The sequence below is a fragment of the Pelophylax lessonae genome (genome assembly GCF_965119305.1).
Source record: "Pelophylax lessonae genome assembly, chromosome: 3".
Lineage (NCBI taxonomy): Eukaryota > Metazoa > Chordata > Amphibia > Anura > Ranidae > Pelophylax > Pelophylax lessonae.
Window position 1 is genome coordinate 518,281,263 of NC_138770.1, and position 24,262 is coordinate 518,305,524.

Consider the following 24,262-nt stretch of genomic DNA (forward strand, 5'->3'; position numbering starts at 1 on the left):
AAAAAAAGAGCGTAAATTTAGCAAAAATAACAATATTTTTCACATTTTTTTATATGAAATTCCCCCAAAAAAAATGTAAAAATCAAAATGTTTTAACATTTTCGGCCAATTTGTTTTATGCTACATATGTTTGGTAAAAAAAAATGGCAAAAAGCGTATTTTTATTGGTTTGCGCAAAAGTTATTGCGTTTACTAACAAAGGGAAAGATTTTTGTCATTTTTGTTGTTTTTTTTTTTAACTCGTAATGGCGGCGATCTGCGATTTTTTTTGCGGTACTGCGACACTGGGGCGGACAGATAGGACCCTTTACTGACATTTTTGACACTTTTGGGGTTACCAGTGACATTTCTACAGTAATCAGTGCTATAAATATGCACTGTTACTGTAAAAATACACTGGTAGTAAAGGGGTTAACTTTATTTGAGAGGGAGGGGCTGTGTGTGTCCCTAGGGGCGTGATTCTTACTGTGATTGGCTGTGACTTGAGGTGTAAGGACACTGATCAACGGTTCTACACAATAGAACCGTGTGATCAGTGTTTTTACACCGAGGAGAATGACAGGCAGCTTGTTTACACAAGCTGCCTGACTTTCTCCCTCTCCCCCGACGATCGCCGAGTGACCGGCGGACATCGGGTCCGCCAGTCACACGCGCGGGGGAGCCCGTGACCGCGCGGGAGCGGGAGCGCGCCTCCGGCGGCGTGCGCTCGCTCCCCAGACCCTCCCAGGCTAGTGACGTTAATTAACGTCACTTTGCCTGTGAGGGGCTGACCGCCGCAGTAAATTTACTTGCGGCGGTCGGCAAGCGGTTAAAGAGGTATTAACCCAATTTTTTTTTTTCTAATACAAATAGTGTAGCTGCTAAAACAAAAGAACACAGTGTTATGAGTAAACGCTATCTATACATGAAATGTGTTAACATATAACGCCTTTGTGCTCTTTGTGGTGTCATGTTTTAATTTTTGATACTCACTAATAAAGAATTCATGACCTTTGAGAGTGTGCGGCTATCAACCTTTTTTTTTTATTCCTAATACATAAAATGTTGGTGCTGCGCTGTCAGATACCAACTGATAAGCGTGAACCTCAAATGCACATGTGACAGACTAAAAAGTGCATATAGTAATAAAGAAATGTGAATAGATGATTGCAAGATCGCAAAATACCATAGATGAATAACAAATGTCTCACATTCACTGTTCAAAAATAAATAAATGTGACTGAGGGGAGAGGGGATAAGAATATTAGGCCAAACAAACATCAGGTGAATTAGGTGTTTAATAAACATCAATGATAAATATGTCAGAATAAATCCACATAAAAACTGGAAATCAAGTGAAAAAAAACAAAACATAAAAAGTCCAATGCACATAGGGATGAGTGCATGTGAAATCCCTTTACACAAGCAGGAATGTGACTGGTGCCTATCGCTCAGTCCCCATGCGTAGCGTCACGCTGACGTGACTTCATCAGGGGATGCCGATAGGCTTAAAGCCATGTTTGTGTCAAATGGCTGCCATTTTATCGTAGTCTGCTTGTCTTGCTGTTGTGAGAGATGCAGTGATCTGGCAGATCAGCACCGACCTGCCAGATCACTCCATCTCTCATAATAGGAAGACAAGTGGACTACGATAAAATGGTCGCCACTTGAAACACCACTTCTTACACTATATAAAGACATGCCTGTCAGCCTATTGGCACCCCCTGATGAAGTCACGTGGGCAAAACACTACGTGTCAGGACTGAGCAATAGGTGTCGGTAGATGACGAGCTTGCTGCTCGTGGATGATTTGTTTGTGCCATCACTGAATAAGTGAGTGTTTAAAGCTGATTTTATTTAAATACATTTGGGAATGAATAGTACACTATTTGAAGCTTTTCTTTCCTACATATATTACTTATATTGAGGATATATCTGGAGAGCCTGCTAGACCACCATAGACGGGATATCCATCCACCTACCATATAAAGCCACCAGCGGGGTCCACAACAGGAGGTTCCCTGGAAGTAGTTGGAAACATGGGATTTTACAGTGAAAGATATCCATTTATGCTGTAACCTTACAGCTGTAAGGTGAGAGGCCAACACGCACAGAGGTGTCACTACATTGGATTTTTTAGACACCAGTCACATTCCTGCTTGGGTGAAGGGATTTCACATGCACTCATCCCTATGTGCATTGGACTTTTTATGTTTTGTTTTTTCATTTGATTTACAGTTTTTTTATGTGCATTTATTCTGACATATTTATCATTGATGTTTATTGATCACCTTATTCACTTGATGTTTTTTGGCTTAATATTTTCATCCCCACTCCCCTCAGTCACATTTTATTTATTTTTGAATACTGAATGTGAGACATTTTTTTTCTTCTATTGTATTTTGCGATCTTGCAATCATCTATTCACATTTCTTTATTACAAAGCACCAAAGTTTTATGTATTTGTTTTTTGGAGCTATGGATTGGCTGATCGGTGCAGTTGGTTATTCTGACCACCTTACATAATAATAGCACGGGAGTATCTTTGTATAACCATTTCTTTTATTCCTGCTGTTTTCGGAGGTGAGCCAAACAAGCACATCTATTTTTGGATGTGATACATGGGTATTTTGTACACACACCTTGAGCAGTGTACATCTATTGTTGGACTGTAGCTGTTGACTTTTAAAAATCATGTACTTACCACTAGTCCATGGAGTCCAAAGCTATCTTACCCACAACCGATTCTTCTAACTGCTGCAGGGCCCCGGTGCCATCATCTTGTATTTGGGAGCTTGCTGTAACCACCTGATGAATCACAGCCAGCTTTCCGAAGCACATGCTCGAAATTGAGTTGTGCCACTGGACTGGTCCCGCAGCCTCCTAGGACAGGTGATGTGTCCTAGACGGCTGTGGGTGGGGAGGGGGTGGGATTGAGCAACACCATTCTTATCTAGATGAGAACTGAGAAAGTGGGAGCAGGAACCTGTCAAAAAAACCCACTCCCCATCAAAAAAAAAAGAAAAGAAAACAAATATATTGGGGGCAGGGGTGGGAATGATAATGAATGGCACTCTCACTTTTGAATGAAGGTCTGCTTTCATGAACAGTATAAAGGACTACTTGCTAGTTCAGTAAATGCAAAGTGCAGCAACCCCATAGTGGAAGTCTTAGAATGCGAGAGAATTGTTTTTCAACTCCTAGGTCACCACAAGAAAGCTGGTAGGATCCTACAGGGATACCAGTTTGCAGGGGATAATGGAGTAAGAAACCCCCTTAACCACTTGCCGACCGCCCGCCATAGTATTACAGCGGAAGGGCGGCTCGGCTGTGCAAAATCACATAGTGCTACATAATTTAGTGCACGTTGCCGGAGCCGGGCTCCTGCTGTGTTTAGACACAGTGGGAGGTGGGCCACGGATCGCGGGCCGCGGGAGGGCAGCGGCAATCCTTAGGGAAACTGACCGAAGACCCGTCTGTAAACAAAGCAGGCAGATCTTCTGTCAGACAGGCAGGTAGAGATCAGCAGTTTCAGCTAAGCTGAAACCGCGATCTCTCTGTGCCTGTCACAGTACCTACTCCCCCACAGTGAGCAAGCACTTTAGGCATACAATTAACCCCTTTGATCACCCCCAGTATTAACCCCTTCCCTGACAGTGTTATTTATACAGTAACAGTGCCTAATATTTAGCACTGATTACTGTATTAATGTCACTGGCCCCCAAAAAGTGTCAAAAATGTCAGTTAGGGGTCCGATATGTCCACCGCAATGTCGCAGTCCCACTAAAAATTGCTGATCGCCGCCATTACTAATAAAAAAATAAATAAAAAGTCCAAAAATCTATCCCGTAGTTTGTAAGTGCTATAACTTTTGCGCAAACCAATTAAAATACGCTTTTTGTGATTTTTTTTTTACTAAAAATATGTAGCAGAATACAAATCGGACTAAACTGTTAAAAAATGTAATTATTGGGAATGTTTTATAGCAGAAAGTAAAAAATATGTCATTTTTTTCAAAATTATCGCTATCTTTTTGTTTATAGCGCAAAATCTAAGAACCGCAGAAGTGATCAAATACCACCAAAAGAAAGCTCTATTTGTGGTAAAAAAAAAAAAAAGGACATCAATTGTATTAGGGTACAGCATTGCACGACCGCGCAATTTTCCGTTAAAGTAACGCAGTGCCGAATCGCAAAAAATGGCCTGGTCATCAAGGGGGTAAAACCTTCCGGGGCTGAAGTGGTTAAACATCATTGGTCTAATAGGGATTAATATACTGGTCATGCTTGAACGAGGTAGGAATCCTGCTGCCTCTCTTCATTATGAAAATAATCCAGAAAATTGTCCTTTGAATCACTTTAATAATTCAGGCACTTCACCCAAACTTTTTTACAGAGTGCAACAGCCAATCCACTTGTGCAAGCTGGTTCTCATGAGACGGTGTATCATTTAAATTTGTATCATTCACAGAAAATGTTGTGAGTGAACCTTTCATGTCTGTGTGAGTGCTAGCATCAGACAAATACATATTCAATCTTGATGTTTTTTTTTTGTCAAATCACAGTTTGATGAAACCCATCAACATTCCAAGCAATGCTTATAACCTATCTGATATTACTGCAATAAAGAAAGTTCTAAACTAATTTTCATATTGTTTTATGGTTTCCTGCTTTGATGTTGGACTTTTTAGTAAAATGTTGTCATCACCCCTTGGAAGGCTTGCCCTTTCTCTTAACCTTGTTATTCAAATAGCAGTATAGTGGCTAAGTGGCTAGCATTTGCCTTTAACATTTCTGAATTTCTGGATTTTATTTTAAAGAACATTATGTAATCTAGGCAAGTTGTAACTATGTTGCGTAGGTTTCCACAAGGTGCTCTGGTTTGACAAAATAGCAAAACAAACTGGCAGGTTAATTGGATTTCACCCAAAATTAGCCCTACAATGTGCTTCATTGTTCTCTGTAAAGCTTACATTCATTGGGGGTTCATTGTTTTCTGTAAAACGCACAATAATGTGTCAGCGCTATATAAATGTGAAAAGTAAATAACAATAAATAGAATTAAATATTTTGTGATCTAGATTGGCACACACAAAGTTATTTTTATACTGCAGTTATTATTAGACTGTATAATTTACCAACTCGTCGTGAAAGGAGAGAAAAGAGATAATTATAAGATAGCAAAGAGACTGACAAAGCAGAACAAATCTGTGCCACATGTGTAAATTTAACTTCATTACATTTAGCGGATCTATAAGGGTACTTATTATACAATGTTGCTACAGTTCTTAATGCTGAGAATATAGAGAAAAGATATATTGATACTGTTGTATCAATATCATTTTTTATGATTGTCATTAAAAAAAATCTAGATAAATATATACAGTAAGGTGCAAAAGTTTAAGGCAGGTGTGAAGAAAAGCTGTAAAAGTAAGAATGCTTTCAAAAATATATATTTTAATTGTTTATTTTTGTCAATTTACAAAATGCAAAGTGAGTGAACTGATCAAATCAATATTTGGTGTGACTACCCATTGGTTTCAAACCAGCATCAGTTCTTACACTTGCACACTTTGTAAACTTGCACAAAGTCAGGGATCTTGTGTGATTAGAGTCAAGTGTATGAATAACCAGTTATACCAAGGAGGTGCCAATGATCATCAATTTCACATGTAGGTTGAAATACAGTCATTCACTGAAACAGAAACAGTTGTGTAGAAGGCTGCTACTGAGGTTGTGAGGACAGTTTTATGTCACAGATCACACACCATGGCAAGACTGAACACAGCAACAAGACAACAAGACACATAGCATACTGCATCAGCAAGGTCTCTCCCAGGCAAAGATTTCAAAGCAGACTGGGTTTTAACCACTTACCGCATACTAACGTACCGGTACGTCGGTACACTTTTCGGGGTTATACCGGGATGATGCCTCTAGTTAGAGGCATCATCCCAGTACCATGGTTTGAAGCCGATGGTCGGCTTTCCGTCGGTAACGACTGATGCGGCTCGGGAGCCACTCAATCGTTACCCGGGGGCGGGAGGGGACGTCCCCCCCTCCCGCCGCCTTCTGTGGCTTTGCTCGGGGCTCCCGTCCCACCGGGAGCCCCGAGCACCCAGCCGCCACATCCGCCGGCTGGATGGAGTCCCGATGAATGCCGGAAACGGCATTGATCGGGTCTCCGATGACGTAACCCGGAGGCGGCGTCCATGACGTCACTTCCGGGTTACTGTGCTGCAAAAGGCGGCAGATTTGAAAAACGGCTGTATGCAAAAATGCCGTTTTCGGCATTTTGTATACAGGGAAGTGTAGTGGAGGGGTCTAGGGTCTTTTAGACCCTCGATCCCTCCATAAAGTGTACCTGTCACTACATATTGGTGTCACAAGGGATGTTTACATTGCTTGTGACAGCAATAAAAGTGATCAGATTTTTTTTAAAAAAAACCTGTAATAAAGTTTAAAAAAAATAAAAAATAAATAGGAAAAAAAAAAATTTAGCCGCCCCCGTCACCGTTAGCTCGTGCACAAAAAAAAAACGTATACGCAAGTCGAGCCGCGAATGAAATCGCTGTTCAAACCCCACATGTGAGGTATCGCCGCAATTGCCAGAGCGTGGGCAATAATTTAAAAAAAGAGCTACACTCTAACTCTAAACTGGTAACCGTTAAATAAATTTAAAGCGTCGCAGATCTCTATTGACCGTAGTTTGTCGCCATCCCACGGGGGGGGCGCAATTTTAAACCGTAACATGTTGGGTATCTATTTACTCGGCGTGACATCATCTTTCACAATATACAAAAAAATGGGCAAACTTTACTGTTTAGTATTTTTTAAATGCAGTGTAATGTGATTTTTCAAATTTTTTCCAAAAAAATGGCGTTTTAAAGACCGCTGCGCAAATACCGTGTTACAAAAAATTTTGCAATGACCGACATTTTATTCTCCAGAGTCTTTTCTAAAAAAATATATATAATGTTTGGGGGTTCTAAGTAGTTTTCTAGGGAAAAAATACTGGTTTTAACTTGTAAACAAAAAGTATCCGAAATAGGGCTGGGGCTTAAGCTCTTTTGAAAAAGCACAAAGAAACAGGCAATGTTGAGGACTGTAGACACTGTGTTTGGCCAAGGAACTTTGTGCCAAACCCCACCCTTTTATTGAAAGAGGACTTCGTTATTAATTCCTTCAAAATATCAAATGAACGTCGTATGACGAAACTAGTAGGGCGGGGCTAGGATGCCGACCAACACCGCAACATAGCTTTACCTTACACTCGCGGCTCGGAGACACAGCCAGAGTAAGGGATATACATGCTAATTACCCAGTGTTGGGTTGAAAAACAGAAATGTGAGTGTATTTTATTATGGAAGTTTTACGGAATTACGCTACTGGGATTCTTCCTTCTCTTTTTCAAACCATTACCTTGCATATCTCTGAGAACAAAACATCCATGGATGGTTGGGGAAGATCTACTTTTGGAATTTTAGACTGACCTGCTGGAGATTATATATAATATTTAAAGCGTAACTCCACTTTTGTTGAGAAAAAAACATTCCCCTCTGGGTGATCTATGTACATTACACGGATTTTAACAAACTTTGTTGCAGATTCCTACCTTTTGTTATTCTAAAGAAATCCATGTTTGTTCCTCTGTTCTCCAGTGCTGAGTTGGTCTACTGGGAGTGGTTTCATAATTATCAACCAGGTGTAGCCTTTGCAGAGCTCTAATGAGGGAATCTGCTGGACCTGCATCCCTTTAGACATATTTCTATTGGAAGTATCTCACCAAAAATGACATTTTTGTTGCAGGGGAAGCCAGAAATCTGTATTGTATCTTAGGCAGACTTCTGGGAAAATTGGTGAGCCAATTACACAAGCAGGAAATTATGTTTTTGGGGTGGGGTAGGTACACGTTATGTGTACAGAACAGTTCCAGGTAGCCATATTGCATTGCATTTTCAGAAAATTAAACAGCTGCAGATTGAAAAGGAAAGGTAATTTTTAATAACATTCAATTACAATATGATTTGTGTCACAATTGTATAAGCTATATTGTTTTTTCTTTATTTTCTTTATTTTTTTTCCCCCACAAAAGTGGAGTTACCCTTTAAGCACAATTGCTGGTTTATAATTTGACCAGCTTCCCATCTGGTGAGTTAGTTTGGGGGATACAGTGGAAGGAGCACACTGGGTGTTTTGCACGAGTTGTCACGGAAGATATTGTATCGATTGCATGATACATTTTCTTCTTTTTATATTTTGGCACTTTTTTCACTTGGGGCTTTATTCACTGACTGCTGTTTAAGAATATTTTTACCACCATATGAATTAATTGTTTTTTACAGGAATTTCATATATCTTGGCACTTTTTTCAATTGGGATTTTATTTACAGACTCTTTTTTAAGGATTTTTTTATCACTATATATATTTTTATCACTATATGAATTTATTGTTTTTTTATAGGAACTTTAAATAGAATCATTTTTTTTTTCCACACATTTTTTTTGTGTGTGGCATTTAGGACTTTGGTCATTATTTTTGCACTAGCACTTTGCACAGTATACATTGCACTCAGCACTTTTGTGTTGGATTTCTCAATATTTCTCATTATGATGTCTTTGTGAATATGGATTTTAGATTTTAGATTTTTTGGTCCACCACCACTTTTATTACACAGAACATACTATTTAGTCAACAAGAGAGGGATACAAACATGCGCTGATATTTTTATTTCTTTATTCTTCAAAATATTGGCTTTTGTGACTCAGCTGACCTGGGTCAAAGGCTGTGTCTTGGGTCGTTCCTTATTTCTGGTCGTGAACATGCAAACCTTTCATCATTTACAAATTCTAAGGATTTTAACCTCATCTCTACATGGCATTTTTTTAATGTGAGTTTCTTGATGATGACAACCGTGGACCATACCTGCACTATATATGTTGAGGCAGTCACTTATCCCCACTGAAAGCCTCCTATGTAACAGGGACAAAGCATTGTGAACCTATTACATCGTTTTTCAGAACAAGGGTATTAATGGTAGGGACGCCAGCTGTTACTTTAATAAAAGCGTCAGATTTAAAAATATTGAAAATTATTTTTAAAATGACCTGATAATTTAGTGATTTGGTTTACATATACATTATATTACCAAAAGTATTGGGACACCTGCCTTTCAAGGCATCCCAGTCAATATTGAGTTGGCCCACCGTTTGCAGCTATAAGAGCTTCAACTCTTCTGGGAAGGCTGGCCACAAGGTTTAGGAGTGTGTCTATGGGAATGATTGACCATTCTTCCAGAAGCGCATTTGTGAGGTCAGGCACTGATGTTGTATGAGAAGGCCTGGCTCGCAGTCTCTGCTCTAAATTATCCAAAAGGTGTTCTATCGGTTTGAGGTAAGGACTCTGTACTGGCCAGTCAAGTTACTCCACCCCAAACTCTCTCATCCTGGAAGGGGCCATCCCCAAACTGTTCCCACAAAGTTGGGAGCATTAAAATTGTCAGAAATGTCTACGTATGTTTGCGCCTTAAGAGTTTCCTTCATTGGAGCTAAGGGGCCAAGTCCAACCACTGAAAAACTAGCCCACACCATAATCCCCCCCCCCCCACCAAATGATTTGAACCCGTGCACAAAGCAAGGTCCATAAGGACATGAATGAGCAAGTTTGGGGTGGAGTTTGGGGCTCGTACACAGAGCAGTAAATGTGGACTAAACCCTTCAGGAACTAATTTTGGCCAGCTCAGTTGATTGCTTTAAGAAAAAGTTGGATGCCTTCCCAAATATGGGCTCTTTTAGACTGCTGTAAGGATGGGGGCAGCACGGGGGAACTATGTGCTGCTACATTTTATATTGGCTATAGTTTGATTCAATGACACCTCATGGCCGGAGTGGATTAGATTGTTAGGGTTTTTTTGCCTTCCTCTAGATCAACTGTGGATATATTTATGTATTCATTTTTTCTCTTCTACTAGATGGACTTCTGTCTTTTTTCAACCTGGATAACTACATATAACTATGTAACCAATTTAATTTCAGTTCACTGTTGTTAGAAAAAGATAAAATCTGATTTCCAGAGTTTAACACATTTTGTACTTACCATAAAGCCCATACATTTGTCTAGGGAAATGCAGTACTTTTAGTGTGAAATTAATTTTGTATTTTCACTCTTTGTTAGGTGATGAAAGTTTAAAGGAAAACTATGTACAGGACAGTAAAATGGGATTTGTCATTAATGCAATATATGCAATGGCCCATGGTCTACATAACATGCATTCAGTAATGTGTCCGGGATATGTTGGACTATGTGATGCGATGAAACCTATTGATGGAAGCAAACTCCTTGAATTCCTATTAAAAAGCAGATTTCCAGGTATCTCTGGAGAAGATGTATTTTTTGATGAAAAAGGAGATGCCCCTGGAAGGTATGTTTTAGGAGTGTGAAAGAACCGTATTAACATGTTGATCTCCAGGTTTCTTGAAATAAAACACTGCAAGAAGAATCTTCTACAGATGAACTATGTATACTTTGCAAAGCTTCTCTGCAAACCTCATTGCAGATCACTTTCAGCTTCTGATCTGGATCCAATGATGGCCTTGGTAACACTTTTTAAAACTGACTAATAAGTGAAAGTTTCTTTACTTTAACCATCTAATTTGTCTCAATGTTGAAAAATCTCCCCCAGCTTACCATTCATTAAATGTGTAAAGGTTTTGAAAAGTGTCCCTATGAAAATTAAACTTTTATTGCAGTGAGGATGTGTTTAATTTTCATTCCGATTTCTATGTAGAATTCTATGAAACCACTGAAAAAATCATGTGAGGAATGAAATGAAAATTCTGCTGTGTTTTGTAACAATGTCGCCATGCAAAGAAAAGAGTTCAAACGTTTTAGAAAATATGAATTTCAATAGGTTGAAAGTAAAAGGAAACATTTAATAACATTAAATTGTAAAATTAAATTAGAGTTTTCCTTTAAGCCTATTTCTTACTCATGTTTAAACAATCACTTTGAAATCAGATTTAGTGACAAAAGTCACTTTAAAATAACTGGAACCTTCATTCGGAACATAGCAAAAGTGAGAAATTCTGAAAATAGGACTGAGAGTGGGTAAAGAGATTCATTTTTTTTTAATTCTCATTTCTATGGGTAAGCCATCTTTTTTTATGAACTCTTCTGTGCATGGGTGGAACGGAGCTTAATAGCTTGACCTCAAATTTAAATACAAAAGAAGTCAGTTATCCTCTCGCTTTTCTCTCCTCCTTGCCCACTCTGTTCAGACTGGCTATCCAGAATTGCAAATAGAGAAAGAGAGTCTAAAGAGCAAACTTTGTCAAAATCCATAATGCTCTGTAGTCCCAATTCCCAGCTTCATCCTTGTATTAAATGTTTAACCACTTAAGGACTGAGCCTATTTTTGACACATTTTGTTTACAAGTTAAAATCAGTATTTTTTGTTAGAAAACTACTTAGAACCCCCAAACATCATATATATATATATATATATATATATATATATATATATATATATATATATATAAATATTTTTAGCAAAGACTCTGGAGAATAAAATGGCTGTCATTGCAATATTTTTTGTCACACGGTATGTGTGCAGCGGTCTTTCAAACGCCATTTTTTTGGGGAAAAATTACAAAAATCACATTTCACTGCATTTAAAAAAAACTAAACAGTAAAGTTAGCTCGTTTTTTTGTATATTGTTAAAGATGATGTCACGCCAAGTAAATAGATACCCAACATGTTATGGTTTAAAATTGCGCACACCCACGGAATGGCGACAAACTACGGTCAATAAAAATCTCCATAGGCGACGCTTTAAAAATTTTTAACGGTTACCAGTTTAGAGTTAGAATGTAGCTCTTTTTTCACGGCGATACCTCACATGTGTGGTTTGAACAGCGATTTCATTTGTGGCACGACTTCCTTATATGTTTTCTTTCGTGCGTGAGCTCACGACGGGAGTGGCTAAAATGTTTTATTTATTTTTTTCCTATTTATTTTCTTTTTTTTTTATTTTAACACAGGTTTTTTTTTTAAAATAAAATAAAATCTGATCACTTTTATTGCTGTCACAAGCAATGTAAACATCCCTTGTGACAGCAATATGCAGTGACCGGTACTCTTTATGGAGGGATCAGGGGTCTAAAAGACCCTAGACCCCTCCACTACACTTCCATGTATTCAAAACTCTGAAAACAAAATGTTTGAATACATTCACTTTTTAAATCTTGCGCCTTTAGCAGCCGAGTAACCTGAATGTGATGTCATGGATGCTGCCTCCGGGTTACGTCATCGGAGACCCGATCTAAGCCACTTCCGGCTTTGATCGGGACTCCATCCAGCCGGCAGATGTGCCAGCTGGTTGCTCAGGCAGAGCCATGAAAAGGGGGGCGTCCCCTCCCGCTCACCGGGGTAACGTTCGAGCGGCTCCCGAGCCACATCAGTCATTACCGCCGGAAAGCCGACCGCTGGCTCTAAAAAACAGTACCCGGATAATGCCTCTAGCTAAAACAAAATGTTTGAATACATTCACTTTTTAAATCTTGCGCCTTTAGCAGCCGAGTAACCTGAATGTGATGTCATGGATGCTGCCTCCGGGTTACGTCATCGGAGACCCGATCTAAGCCACTTCCGGCTTTGATCGGGACTCCATCCAGCCGGCAGATGTGCCAGCTGGTTGCTCAGGCAGAGCCATGAAAAGGGGGGCGTCCCCTCCCGCTCACCGGGGTAACGTTCGAGCGGCTCCCGAGCCACATCAGTCATTACCGCCGGAAAGCCGACCGCTGGCTCTAAAAAATGGTACCCGGATAATGCCTCTAGCTAAAGGCATCATCCCGGTACAACCACTTAAATTCAGCCGACGTAGAGCTACGCCGGTTTGCCGTAAGTGGTTAATTTAAAAAAATAATATGATTAATAATACAATAACTATTATAATAATATTATAAATACAGTAGATAGTAAAACAGATATAAAGAATCAGTATAAAAATGTAAAAAACTAATGTCTGCAATCTGGGAGTTCAAGAAGAGTAAAAGAGGAGCAAACCTCCAGTGGCACTGGAGTTAATATTCTTTGGACCTGACGCAGAACAAAATAAGCTCTAATGTTAGGGTACACTATTCCATACAATCTGATAAACCAGTGACTAGAGCAGCCTCATTTTCCTGTTACAATACATTTTAAAGATCCTATTTCATTTTAGACAAACCACAGTTTAAAAGCCATGACCCTGATGAAGAAGCCCTTGTACGCTTGAAATGTATTGATACGTTTTTAGCATCTTACAGTTGATAAACTTCATCTGCACAATAAGAACCCATGGAACTCTTTTAATAGTAATCTAAAGAACTATCTGATTCAAGATTGCTTTGGAAGTCTGATAATGGTGATAAAGACAGCAAAAAGAGAGAGGATGTTACACAGCATAGTTTTAAAAATGTAGACACTTGCATCCTATGTTTGAAGAGTTCTGGAAAATCTGTCTGTGGTGGATTACATAAAACTTAGACCAAAATGAGGGGACTTTCTGATTTTAGCACTGTTACACTGCTTGCTAGATATTGTATAGCATTTCTTGCTTTCATATGAATATAGTACTCAAAAGAAAAAATAATACCAACTCATGTAAAATGAGAATATAAAGTGGAAAAGGCCTAATGTGCTACCAATGAAGTAATTTGAGAAAATCAAAGGAATTAAATTATATAAAAATTAAACATAAAGAAAGGGGTGAACCAAAATCACGTGGTGGTGATAAAGAATATAGCTGCCAATTTCTGTAGTGTCACCACATATGGTACATAAACAAATAACTAAAATAAATCGGCTCTAAATTTAAAGTGAATTCAATAAAAATCTTAAATATATAACACATGGACACTGTATAAAGTGCAAATTAATAAATAAATTACAAACAAAGGTATTGTGCAGAAGGACCAAAAATAAACAAAAATGCAACATGGTCCATAAAGTGCAAGTGTGCAACAATACATGATAATGTAAATAAATAAATCACATAATATGCCAAAATTTAAAAAAAATATGTTTTTGGCACTTTATGTTTTTGGCATATTATGTGATTTATTTATTTACATTATCACGTAGTATTGCACACTAGCACTTTATGGACCATTTTGCATTTTTGTTTATTTTTGGTCCTTCTGCACAATACCTTTGTTTGTAATTTATTTATTAATTTGCACTTTATACAGTGTCCATGTGTTATATATTTAAGATTTTTATTGAGTTCACTTTGAATTTAGCGCCGATTTATTTTAGTTATTTGTTCATGGAAAATTAGCCTTTCAGTAACTTTTCACGTGTGCATGAATAAAGATGTTACAATATATTTAAACGATGTACTAAAAAAAATCATTAAAATACAGTCAGTGAGCTTGCCTAGACAGAGATGATTTAAGAAGTCTCTTTAGTGATCAGTTACACTTATTAAATTATTAAATATTACATTTTAAATAGTAAATATTTAAAGTATTTCATATTTTAATATTAAATACAAGACATTAATAATTAAATCTTTAAGTGTTAAGTACTTAACATACGTGCATAAATTAAACAAAATGCTGTATATCTGTTACTAGATCCACTTTAGCAAGAGAAAAAGTTAAATACCATGTAAAAGCTAAAATGTTAGCATGTTTACAAGTTATACATGGTTTGCATTTCTTTGCATTAGCTGTTCTGTTCATTTGTCTGTGAGCTCATTGATAAACATATGGAGGATATGGATGAGAATGTAATGTAAAGAATGATAAGAGTGGTGAATGAGAGGACCTTTCAATGAAACAATCATTTCTTTCCAACTTTAGATATGATATCATGAATCTTCAATTCATTGAACCAAGCCGATACGATTATGTTCTTGTAGGAACTTGGCATGAAGGAAATTTAAGTATTTATGATGAAAAGATGCAGATGAATAAAAGTGAAATGGTTCGATCAGTGTGCAGTGATCCTTGTTCTAAAGGACAAATAAAGGTAGATTTATTTTATAACTTATAAAAATGGGCAAACGTGGGACAAATATTTAAATTAGAACTGAGAGAATGTTTGTCTTATATTTTAACACTGATACTTTTAGGCCCCTTGCACATGGGGGGGTCTATCTTTAATGCATGCAATCCTGATTTTTTGAGTGCATCTGGAAGGCATCCAACCTGTCTATAGCAGGCTGAAATCTGCTGCAGCAAGTGGGGCTGAATGTTGCCCTCAGTGATATGCATGTTTTGGCCCTATGTGTGCAAGGATGCCTTACTTGTGACTTAAGAAGTACTGTTAAAGCACAGCTTACATTAATTGGGTCTATTTATATGCCTTGGCATTCCACCGCCAAGATGCTGCAACACATAAAAAGAAAATGTAGTGAAAAAAGTTGATAAATATACTTACTATACCCCATGTTACTCTTGAGGAGCCTAGGTGAGGGTGATGTCATGCTCCTTTCAGTGAGATCCGGGGGAATGCTGAGTAGCCAAAATCCCATGAGAAGACACTCTCAAGGCATCATTTTTAAGCTACTCAGTCAGTATACCCTGGTATCTTTCTGGAAGAAGCATAATGTCCCCCCCTGCATTACGAAAGCTTTACAGTAAGGTAGGTATATTTACTAACCTTTGCATGGGGGTAGGCCAAAGTAAAAAAACAGCCCACCTGTTACTAAACCCACAACAGTAATATCAGTCTGTATATGCAGTAAAGCATGCTTGTTATACTCACTGTGGAACCTGAGGGGTTAATCCTACGCATTGTGTAAAAAGACTGTTTTATCCTGTCTTCTCTGATCCTCCCCTTCTTCCACAGTCATCAAACCATCTCCTGATAGAACAGAGGCTTGGGGACAAGCTGCACATGCTCAGTTTGGTGTGTATTGCTAGAGAGTTGTTTTTTTTTTCCTGGGAGAGTGCATGTGATCGGCACAGGGCCAATGAGCACTGTCCAGACAGAGTTTCAGGGGTCCTGCAGCTTCATAGGACAGTCAGAGGAGAAGGAAAATTCATCCTACAAGCTTTACCCAGACACTAATAGAAGTCACAAGACTGCTCTAACTGCTGATTATAAAGGAAGTTTATATTTACTAAAACTATTGCATTTCCATGTTCTGTGTACTGTGAAATAGTGAATGCAGAGTCCTGGGTTTAGTAACACTTTAAGGATAGAAAAGCAGCTGCTTTAATGTTATTAGCTGCTGGATTTTAAATGATTTGTCATGGCACACATAATGTATATAATAACATATTAGGATGCAGTGTCGGGACAAGGTCATCCAGTGCCCAGGGCAAGGATGCCAAACTGCACACCCCCTTCCCTTATGGTTAGGGTCAAGGTGCCCCACATCCCTGCAATAAACCATTGCACCCAGGGCAACCATCCCTCCTGCCCACCCCTTGTCCCAGCCCTGTTAGGATGTTTGTGTTTTATTACTGCCCTTAATGCTAGTCTATTTCACATTCAACTATTTACGTATTCTTTTTAGGAAGTAAAAAAAAGCTTTAAAGTAAGCCGCAATTGAATCTCTACTGCTTGTACTGTGCAGGTTTTAGAGAAGAATTATAAGACAACACTGACAAATAAGATTGTTATGATAGAGTAGTCCCTATTGGTCTCTTCTGTTATAAACCATTCTACCTGCCTGTCAGAATTAATGTACACTGAGAGTATATTTGCAACAGCCCCTAAGTGCCATGATGATGTGACCCCCGATGCGTGGAAATGACATCATCGTGGCCTAGCCAATCAAGCATTTGAAGAATCTGAATTTGGAAGGAAGACGGGGGAAAGTCGGAAGCACTTATGACAGTGGAGAGCGCTGGTGTCACGTACCTGGTCAGTGAGCCTGACGTGTAGAGTAGAGCCTCTCCTACAGCCTCGGCATGGGGGTTACTGATGGAGACAGCAGCCACAAGAGCACACAGACGTAGGAGTGCCTGCAATCAGTCCAGTAATCCACATATCAGCAATCAGCAGGAGGATGTGCAGCAGACAGGCTGATGGTAGATACACTGGCACAGAGCTTGGCAGACTGAAGAAGCAGCTGAAGCAGACTGGAAGGGCAGGTACAGAGTCAGATGAGCCAGGTTGGTAACGTTCAGGTAGATCAAGCAGAAACAGCAGGCAGAAGAAGAATCCAAAAACAGGCTGAGGTCGGGGTATTAAGCAGACAAATGTAAGTCAGGAGTAAGCCGATTTAGAATCAGAGGTCAGCACAGGAACAGGAATAAAACAAGAATCAGCAGACCAAACAGCAACAAGTCCATACTGCAGCCAGTTTTATGAGCCCGCCTGGCGCCAGCATTAGTAATAGCGTGCACACGTGTGTGCATGCACATGTTCACACGTTTGCGATTGCACGCAAATGAGCAAGTGCGTGGGTTCACGTGTTCGTGAGTGTGCACATATGAGCGGGTTCACGCATTCGCGGGTGCGCGCATATGAGCATGTGCGTTCTCCTTTGCACATTCCCTGGTCCACAACCATGTAATTTAGCCTTTATTATATTAACAGTTGCTGGCTTGCGCATGCGCGTATATATGTGCCGCGAACCTCCACCTGTATGGGCATGTCTTCCCTGACAGATGGTACAGCTGTGCTGGAGGGGATTGTTTGACCGGTAATGCAAGTCTGCCATAATGTACTAATATGCGTTGCATACCAGTGGATTATGGCATAAATCTCCCAGGGGCCCATTTTTTAATTTTTGCATGCGAAGGTTTAATTGTCAAAGATCCTCAAAGATTAGAACAAATACTAAAAAGTCAGTTTTCAGTCAGTTTCTAACAGTTCTGGAACACCTGCTGTTTGCTATCATTAGAAGGCTAGCGATACCACAATTCTCTCCCTAGGAAGTAAAGGGGAAACACAGTGTGATGTTAGTGCCTCTAGTGAACTTTCCACAGTACCTATAGCTATAGAAGTGAACATTGGCTTGTTTTAAGATGCTTTTACTACTTGCTCAGAATATGTAGATAGTTATGTGTGCATAGTCCAGGCACAGGTTAATCCAAACTAAGGTTAAGCAAACTTTGGCTCTCCAGCTGTTGCAGAACTGTCCCATAAGGCATTGCAAGACTGACAGCCACAAGCATGACTCCCAGAGGCAGAGCAATGATGGGACTTGCAGTTTCTAAACAGCTGGAGGGCCGAAGTTTGCCTATCCCTGATCTAAACAAAAATACCTTACTACTAGTGCTCTCCCATAGCAATAATAAAAAAAACTGTTAGCGGGTCTTATCCTTGCCTATTTTATCTAAGGGCTCTTTCACACCAGATCCATTGGGTTGCACTGGGCAGCCTTTCACAGCTCAGTACCAATACATAGAGAAAACAATTTGCCTTGATCTCAAAAAGGTCAAGTAACATCACTGCGCTGCAGCGGTGTGCACAGAAAAAACTACGCCATGCAGCTCTTTTTACTGCAATGTATTGCAACACAGTACACTGCCCTGCAAAACCACTGTGGTGACTAGAACTGAATGAAATGTCAAAACGTGATATTAATAATTTAATAAAAAAAATAAAAAATTCAAGGTTACAATGTAGTGTGATATTTTTAGCTGCTGCTGGCGTGAACAGGCCGTAAAACTGAAAACATGTTTTGGCTGCTGTAACACATTAACCACTTGTCCACCAGCTGCCGCAGTTATACGGCGGCAGGTCGTCAGGTTCCTGTGAAACGCTGTACCCGTATGGCGCTTCGCAGAAGCAATCTTGGGGGCGTGCCCTCATTAGCCAGTGGGGAAGCTGATCTGCGGGGCTGGCGGCCGCGATTGCCGCCAGGCACCCGCAATCGTTAACGTGCAGGTAGAACAGTGGTCTGCTGTTGTAAACACAGCAGATCGTTGTCCTGTCAGCAATCAACACAAGTTCCTCCTATTTAGGAACATGGTCCCTGTGTTGATTCCATAAGCCCACCCCCCCCCCAGTTATAAAACACCCCCTAGGCATACATTTAACCCTTTGATCTCCCCTCATGTTAACCCCTTCCCTGTCAGTGTTATTAGTGCAGTAACAGTGCATATTTTTAGCACTGATTTTGTAGTAATGTCACTGGTCCCCCCAAAAGTGTCAAAAATGTCAGTTAGGTGTCCGATCTGTCCGCCGCAATGTCGCAGTCCCGCTAAAAATCGCTGATCGCCGCCATTACTAGTAAAAAAATAAATAAATAAATAAAAATGACATAAATCTTTCCCCTAGTTTGTGGACGCAATAATTTTTGCGCAAACTGATCAAAATACGGGTTTTGGGATTTTTTTTTGCCAAAAATATGTAGCAGAATACAAATTGGCCTAAAATGATGAAAAATTTGATTTTAAATTTTTTTCATTGGGAATGTTATTTTTTCAGAATTGTCGCTCTTTTTTTTCTTTATAGTGCAAAAAATAAAAAATCGCATATCAAATACCACCAAAAGAAAGCTCTATTTGAGGGAAAAAAAAGAACATCAATTTTATTTGAGTACAGCGTCGCATGACTGCGCAATTGTCAGTTAAAATAACTCAGTGCCGAATCTCAAACAGTGGCCTGGTCATTAAGGGGGAAAATGTTCCGGTCCAGGAGTGGTTAATTAACCGCTCCCTCCATGGTGCAAATGATAGAACTAATTTCTTGTTGCTGTTCTTTTATTCAGCTCTTGTAGAATCAGTCATAAAGCAACAAGGATAAAAATATATATATATTTTTTTTTTTCGACTTGGTTATGGAATTATGTCATAGTGGTTGCTTTTGACTCTAGAGATAGATTAGACAGAATTGAGAACAGTCTTTAGCTTGGTGTGAAAACATTTTAGTATGTTAAGCCAAAGGCACTGTAGTAATATTTTAGCTATGTGATTCCTATCACTGAACATCTAGGCATGCAATGGGACAAGTTAGCTCAAACACAGTTGGACTGTTTGCTAAACAATAGGCTTCTTTCCGCTGTTGGCTTATCAGTCTGATGGTTGCAAACATCACATAACACACACACATTATTTCACTAGCTAACTTTTCTATGTAAGCATTGCCAGCAAGTCCTCCTACTCAATTCCCAGGTAATCTGTGTAATTGGATAAGGAATAAATAGTGATTAGTAGTCAACTGCAGGTCGGTGTTTACTACACAAACACTGAAATTAACCAATTTCCCCTAGGAAAAATATAATTTTCTGAGCATCTTTCTAAGGTTCTAAATCCCCTCTAAATATATTACTTATATTAATTAGTCCACTATAAACCCTCCACTAGGACCAGTGGCGTTCAACTTAAAAGGGCCCATGGGCCACATTTGTAGCCACATCAAAATCAACCATTTTTTTTACAGATTCAAATTCTATATCATAAGCTATGATGGTTTCAAAATAAAGCCAGGCAAAGACATAGATATAATGGGAAAAACCACTTTCCAGGAAGCCCCATCCTTAGGGGTTCCTCCGCTTACCTGCATACAGCCATTATATCCACTTCTTGTAATATCATAAATGGAAGTGATACGCTACCACAGACAAAGCTGTGCAAAAGGTTTCTGGGAAGTGCCATTCAGTTCAGAGCAAAAGCAGCAATATTAACCCTACCCCCTCTCATTAGTGTCAGTGGCAAAAATAATGGTTTGCATACTTGCACAGTATAAAGAAAAAGCATCAAACCAACAATTTTAATGAAACATTCAAAACAAGCATAAATATATCTTTTTACAATCTACCTTTTCTATGAAATCTAACGATAAATTTGATGGTTAAGAAATTGGGTTCTTATTGGTGTCTGACAATGTTTATGGGGAAGTAACACAAATTCTGTATTAAAATATATGCCAATAAAAACCCACAACTTGGGTAAGTTATGGCTATTCTTCCTTAAAGTGATTATTGTATAATAGGGTTGTTCTTTGTCATATTTGGTCAGGAATCTGAATTTCATTTTCTTCTTTCTTCAACCTTGACACAGGTTATAAGGAAAGGTGAAGTTAGCTGTTGCTGGATTTGTACACCTTGCAAAGAGAATGAGTTTGTGCAAGATGAGTTTACCTGCACAGCCTGTGATCTAGGGTGGTGGCCTAACCCTGATTTGACAGGTGGGAGGTCTTTATTTAAATGAATGGTGATTATTTTATTTTACAGGAGTGTAGATGTTTAATGATAAACAAAAAATTGCTGAAGCCTGTTTGTGGTAGGTACTTTATTTTTAACTTGCCTAAGAAACTTGTGAATGTCAAGCTTTTGTTGAAATGTTCATCCTAAAATGATCCTTCAAAGTCATGGAAATGGTATGAGGAAATAGTATACATTAGTCCAGCAAAATCTCCTAAGCTAAAGACCCACCAAACTATCAGGAGAATAAAAAAGCTGCTGCAGGTCTAAACTGGAGCTTACCTAATCTAGCCAACATTGTATTCAGTGCACTTTGATGCCCCACAACCTCCAGATATTGCAAATATAAGCTAAGGTTCAAGCCAAACTCAATTCGACCCGAACCCTCTGGAAACTGTCAGATGACATCATGTCACCATACCAATCAGCTGTGGTCATGAAATCCCCCACCCCTTGACTGCATTTAACAAAGGGATGAGGATGCTGGTGAAATTGACCTAATATGGCCACACTCCATGGCCGAAGCTGACTGGGACTGTAGCCTGCTGTCATGTGACCATTTCACAATGATGAACATTAGCTCATCTTTACTGAGGAAATCTTTGGGCTAACAAAACCAAATGTCATAAGACTGGGTATAGTAAGGTGAATATTAAACAGATGGGAATTATTATTAAGTAATAATTATGATGAATAATTTTATGGATTAGAGATAAAAAAAGTTTAACAGAAGCCAAAATGCAGTGTACTTGTATTAGATTTCATTTTATTTAAATTGGTGTTCTTAATATTTTTCTTGTTTGTATGTAAATTTTATTGTTAGTTGTGTACTGGTGCTTTAAAGATGACACCCAGGCATACAGCTATATTAAAGGAGATGTGCAAAGCTCTTTTGGCCATACTTATCTTGTGGGTCACAGGAGTTCACTTACTGTACGTAGCTCTGTGACCCAGATTTAGTCAACGACAGGCTAAAGCCCGCTGTCAGTTGACATCAAAGAGCCTGCCCAGGTTCTGTAGAAATCCCAACAATAATGTCAGGATCTGCCCGGATTCCTGACCAGCAGCTGCCCCAGCATCTTAGCACACTGCTAAGAGCCTGCACCAGCCACTCAAGCTTGTGCTCCAGTGAGTGTTAGAGGAGCAAAGCACAGAACAGTGACTGACAGTCTGTGCTCAGAGTGGACCCAAGAATTGATTGGTCAATGGTGTAGCTTGTGCTCCAGTGAGTGTTAGAGGAGCAAAGCACAGAACAGTGACTGACAGTCTGTGCTCAGAGTGGACCCAAGAACTGATTGGTCAGTGGTGTTTGATCGCTCGGTTCCCGATATAAAGCCATCAGGAGACGGCTGCAACAACTGATGCCGCATCTACATAAGTGAGTATGAACATTTGGTATTTTTGAATCCCACACTTCTATTAAAAAGTGACTAAATAGTAAAGAAGAAACAGAAAAAATTATGATTTTATTAAAGGCAAATAGGCTGTTCACATTACAAGGGGATTTTTTCTTTGCAAGAAATGTTTTCCTTAGCTGAGTGAATGAGGTGAAGCTCTGATGACTTCCATTATCCAATCATGTCCAAGCAAATTTTCTTTATGCGATTAGGTATTCTTTGTAGAGTGAATTTTCCCCACATTTACTAAGCTTAGGAAAAAAAAATCCCTTGCAAGGTGAACAGCCTATTTGTCTTTATTCATTTACTAAATCAACCCCAGTATGTTCCATTTTAGTGCATTTATATGCAACACAACTGACTGACTCCTAATGCTTACCCCTCCCTCCCCAAGTCCCCAGTCTTAGCTCTGTCAAAATCAGATACATGCATTAGTCACATTTAAATATTATATATATATATGTATATGTGTATATATATATATATATATATATATATATATATATATATATTTTTTTTTTTTTTTTAATGAACACAATGAACACAAATTTGCATGGATTAGTGTTTTTATACCTGTCTCTAGTTCAGGTTTTCTTTTTTTTTGCTTTACTTTGTGTCTGTTTTTTCTTCCTGTGAAAAAAATAATAACGAGGCTAACAAAGGATTGTTTTTTAGAGCAAGAGCAGGTGGCGTAGAGTTGAAAGGAGCTTCTGCAACCTTTTTAGTTACTGCTTTTTGTTAGTGCTTGTAGCAGAATATTTTTTGTCTTTTTCTTTTTAATGTCACATTGTGAAAACTGACATGTTTGATGCCCCAACTAGAAATCCCTTGATTTTGAAGATTGTTTTAAAGTGGTTTACATGGAGCTTTCTTGATAACTGCTTATGTAAGTCACAAAAAAGACTCACATTGAGATGCTATAAAAACACCATAAGGTAGCATCGTAGTAAGCGCCAAGCAGATGGAGATTACCTTCAACAAACTGTTTGCTGAAGTAGTGGATTTAAATTGTACAATAAATATGTAAATGTCGTTTTCCTTCTCTGTTCTGCTCTGCAACAACATATTTGCTTAATGTATAACGGATGAAAAGGATCTGCTACACAATGATTATTGTTTATCCTAAAGTTAGACATCTCATTGACTGTAAACCTTAGATGAACCTTATGTTTCTGCTGGATACAGCAAGCATCTAAACTCAATTAATTACATTATGCACGTATCTCATCAAATACCTCATAAATAAGTAGTAAAAAAGTAAACTATGTACAATTATGATTCATAATTAACCACTTAAGCCCCAGAAGATTTTACCCCCTTCCTGACCAGGGGGTATTTTGCGATTCAGCACTGCGTGACTTTAACGGACAATTGCGCGGTCGTGCGACGCTGTATCTAAACAAATTTGGCGTCCTTTTTTTCCCACAAACAGAGCTTTCTTTTGGTGGTATTTGATCACCTGTGCGATTTTTTGATCATGCGCTATAAACAAAAAAGAGCGTAAATTTTGCAAAAATAGCAATATTTTTCACATTTTTTTATATGAAATTCCCCCCCAAAAAAATGTAAAAATCAAAATTTTTTTAACATTTTCGGCCAATTTGTTTTATGCTACCTATGTTTGGTAAAAAAAATCACAAAAAGCGTATTTTGATAGGTTTGCGCAAAAGTTATCGCGTTTACTAACAAAGGGAAAGATTTTTGTCATTTTTGTTGTTTTTTTTTTTAACGCGTAATGGCGGCGATCTGCGATTTTTTTTGCGGTACTGCGACATTGCGGCGGACAGATCGGAC

The 24,262-nt window shown here is 38.8% G+C and overlaps 1 protein-coding gene across 5 annotated transcripts in view; it reads left to right on the forward strand.

Moving 5' to 3' along the window:
• GRM1 (glutamate metabotropic receptor 1) overlaps positions 1-24,262 on the forward strand; it is a 446,845-nt gene that overhangs the window by 402,688 nt on the left and 19,895 nt on the right. For all 5 annotated transcript variants that reach the window (XM_082250134.1, XM_082250136.1, XM_082250137.1 and 2 more), the window contains exons 5-7: positions 10,153-10,399; positions 14,824-14,992; positions 20,929-21,055. In XM_082250134.1, coding sequence (XP_082106260.1) covers positions 10,153-10,399; positions 14,824-14,992; positions 20,929-21,055 — 543 coding nt within the window. The remainder of the gene's footprint in view (positions 1-10,152; positions 10,400-14,823; positions 14,993-20,928; positions 21,056-24,262) is intronic.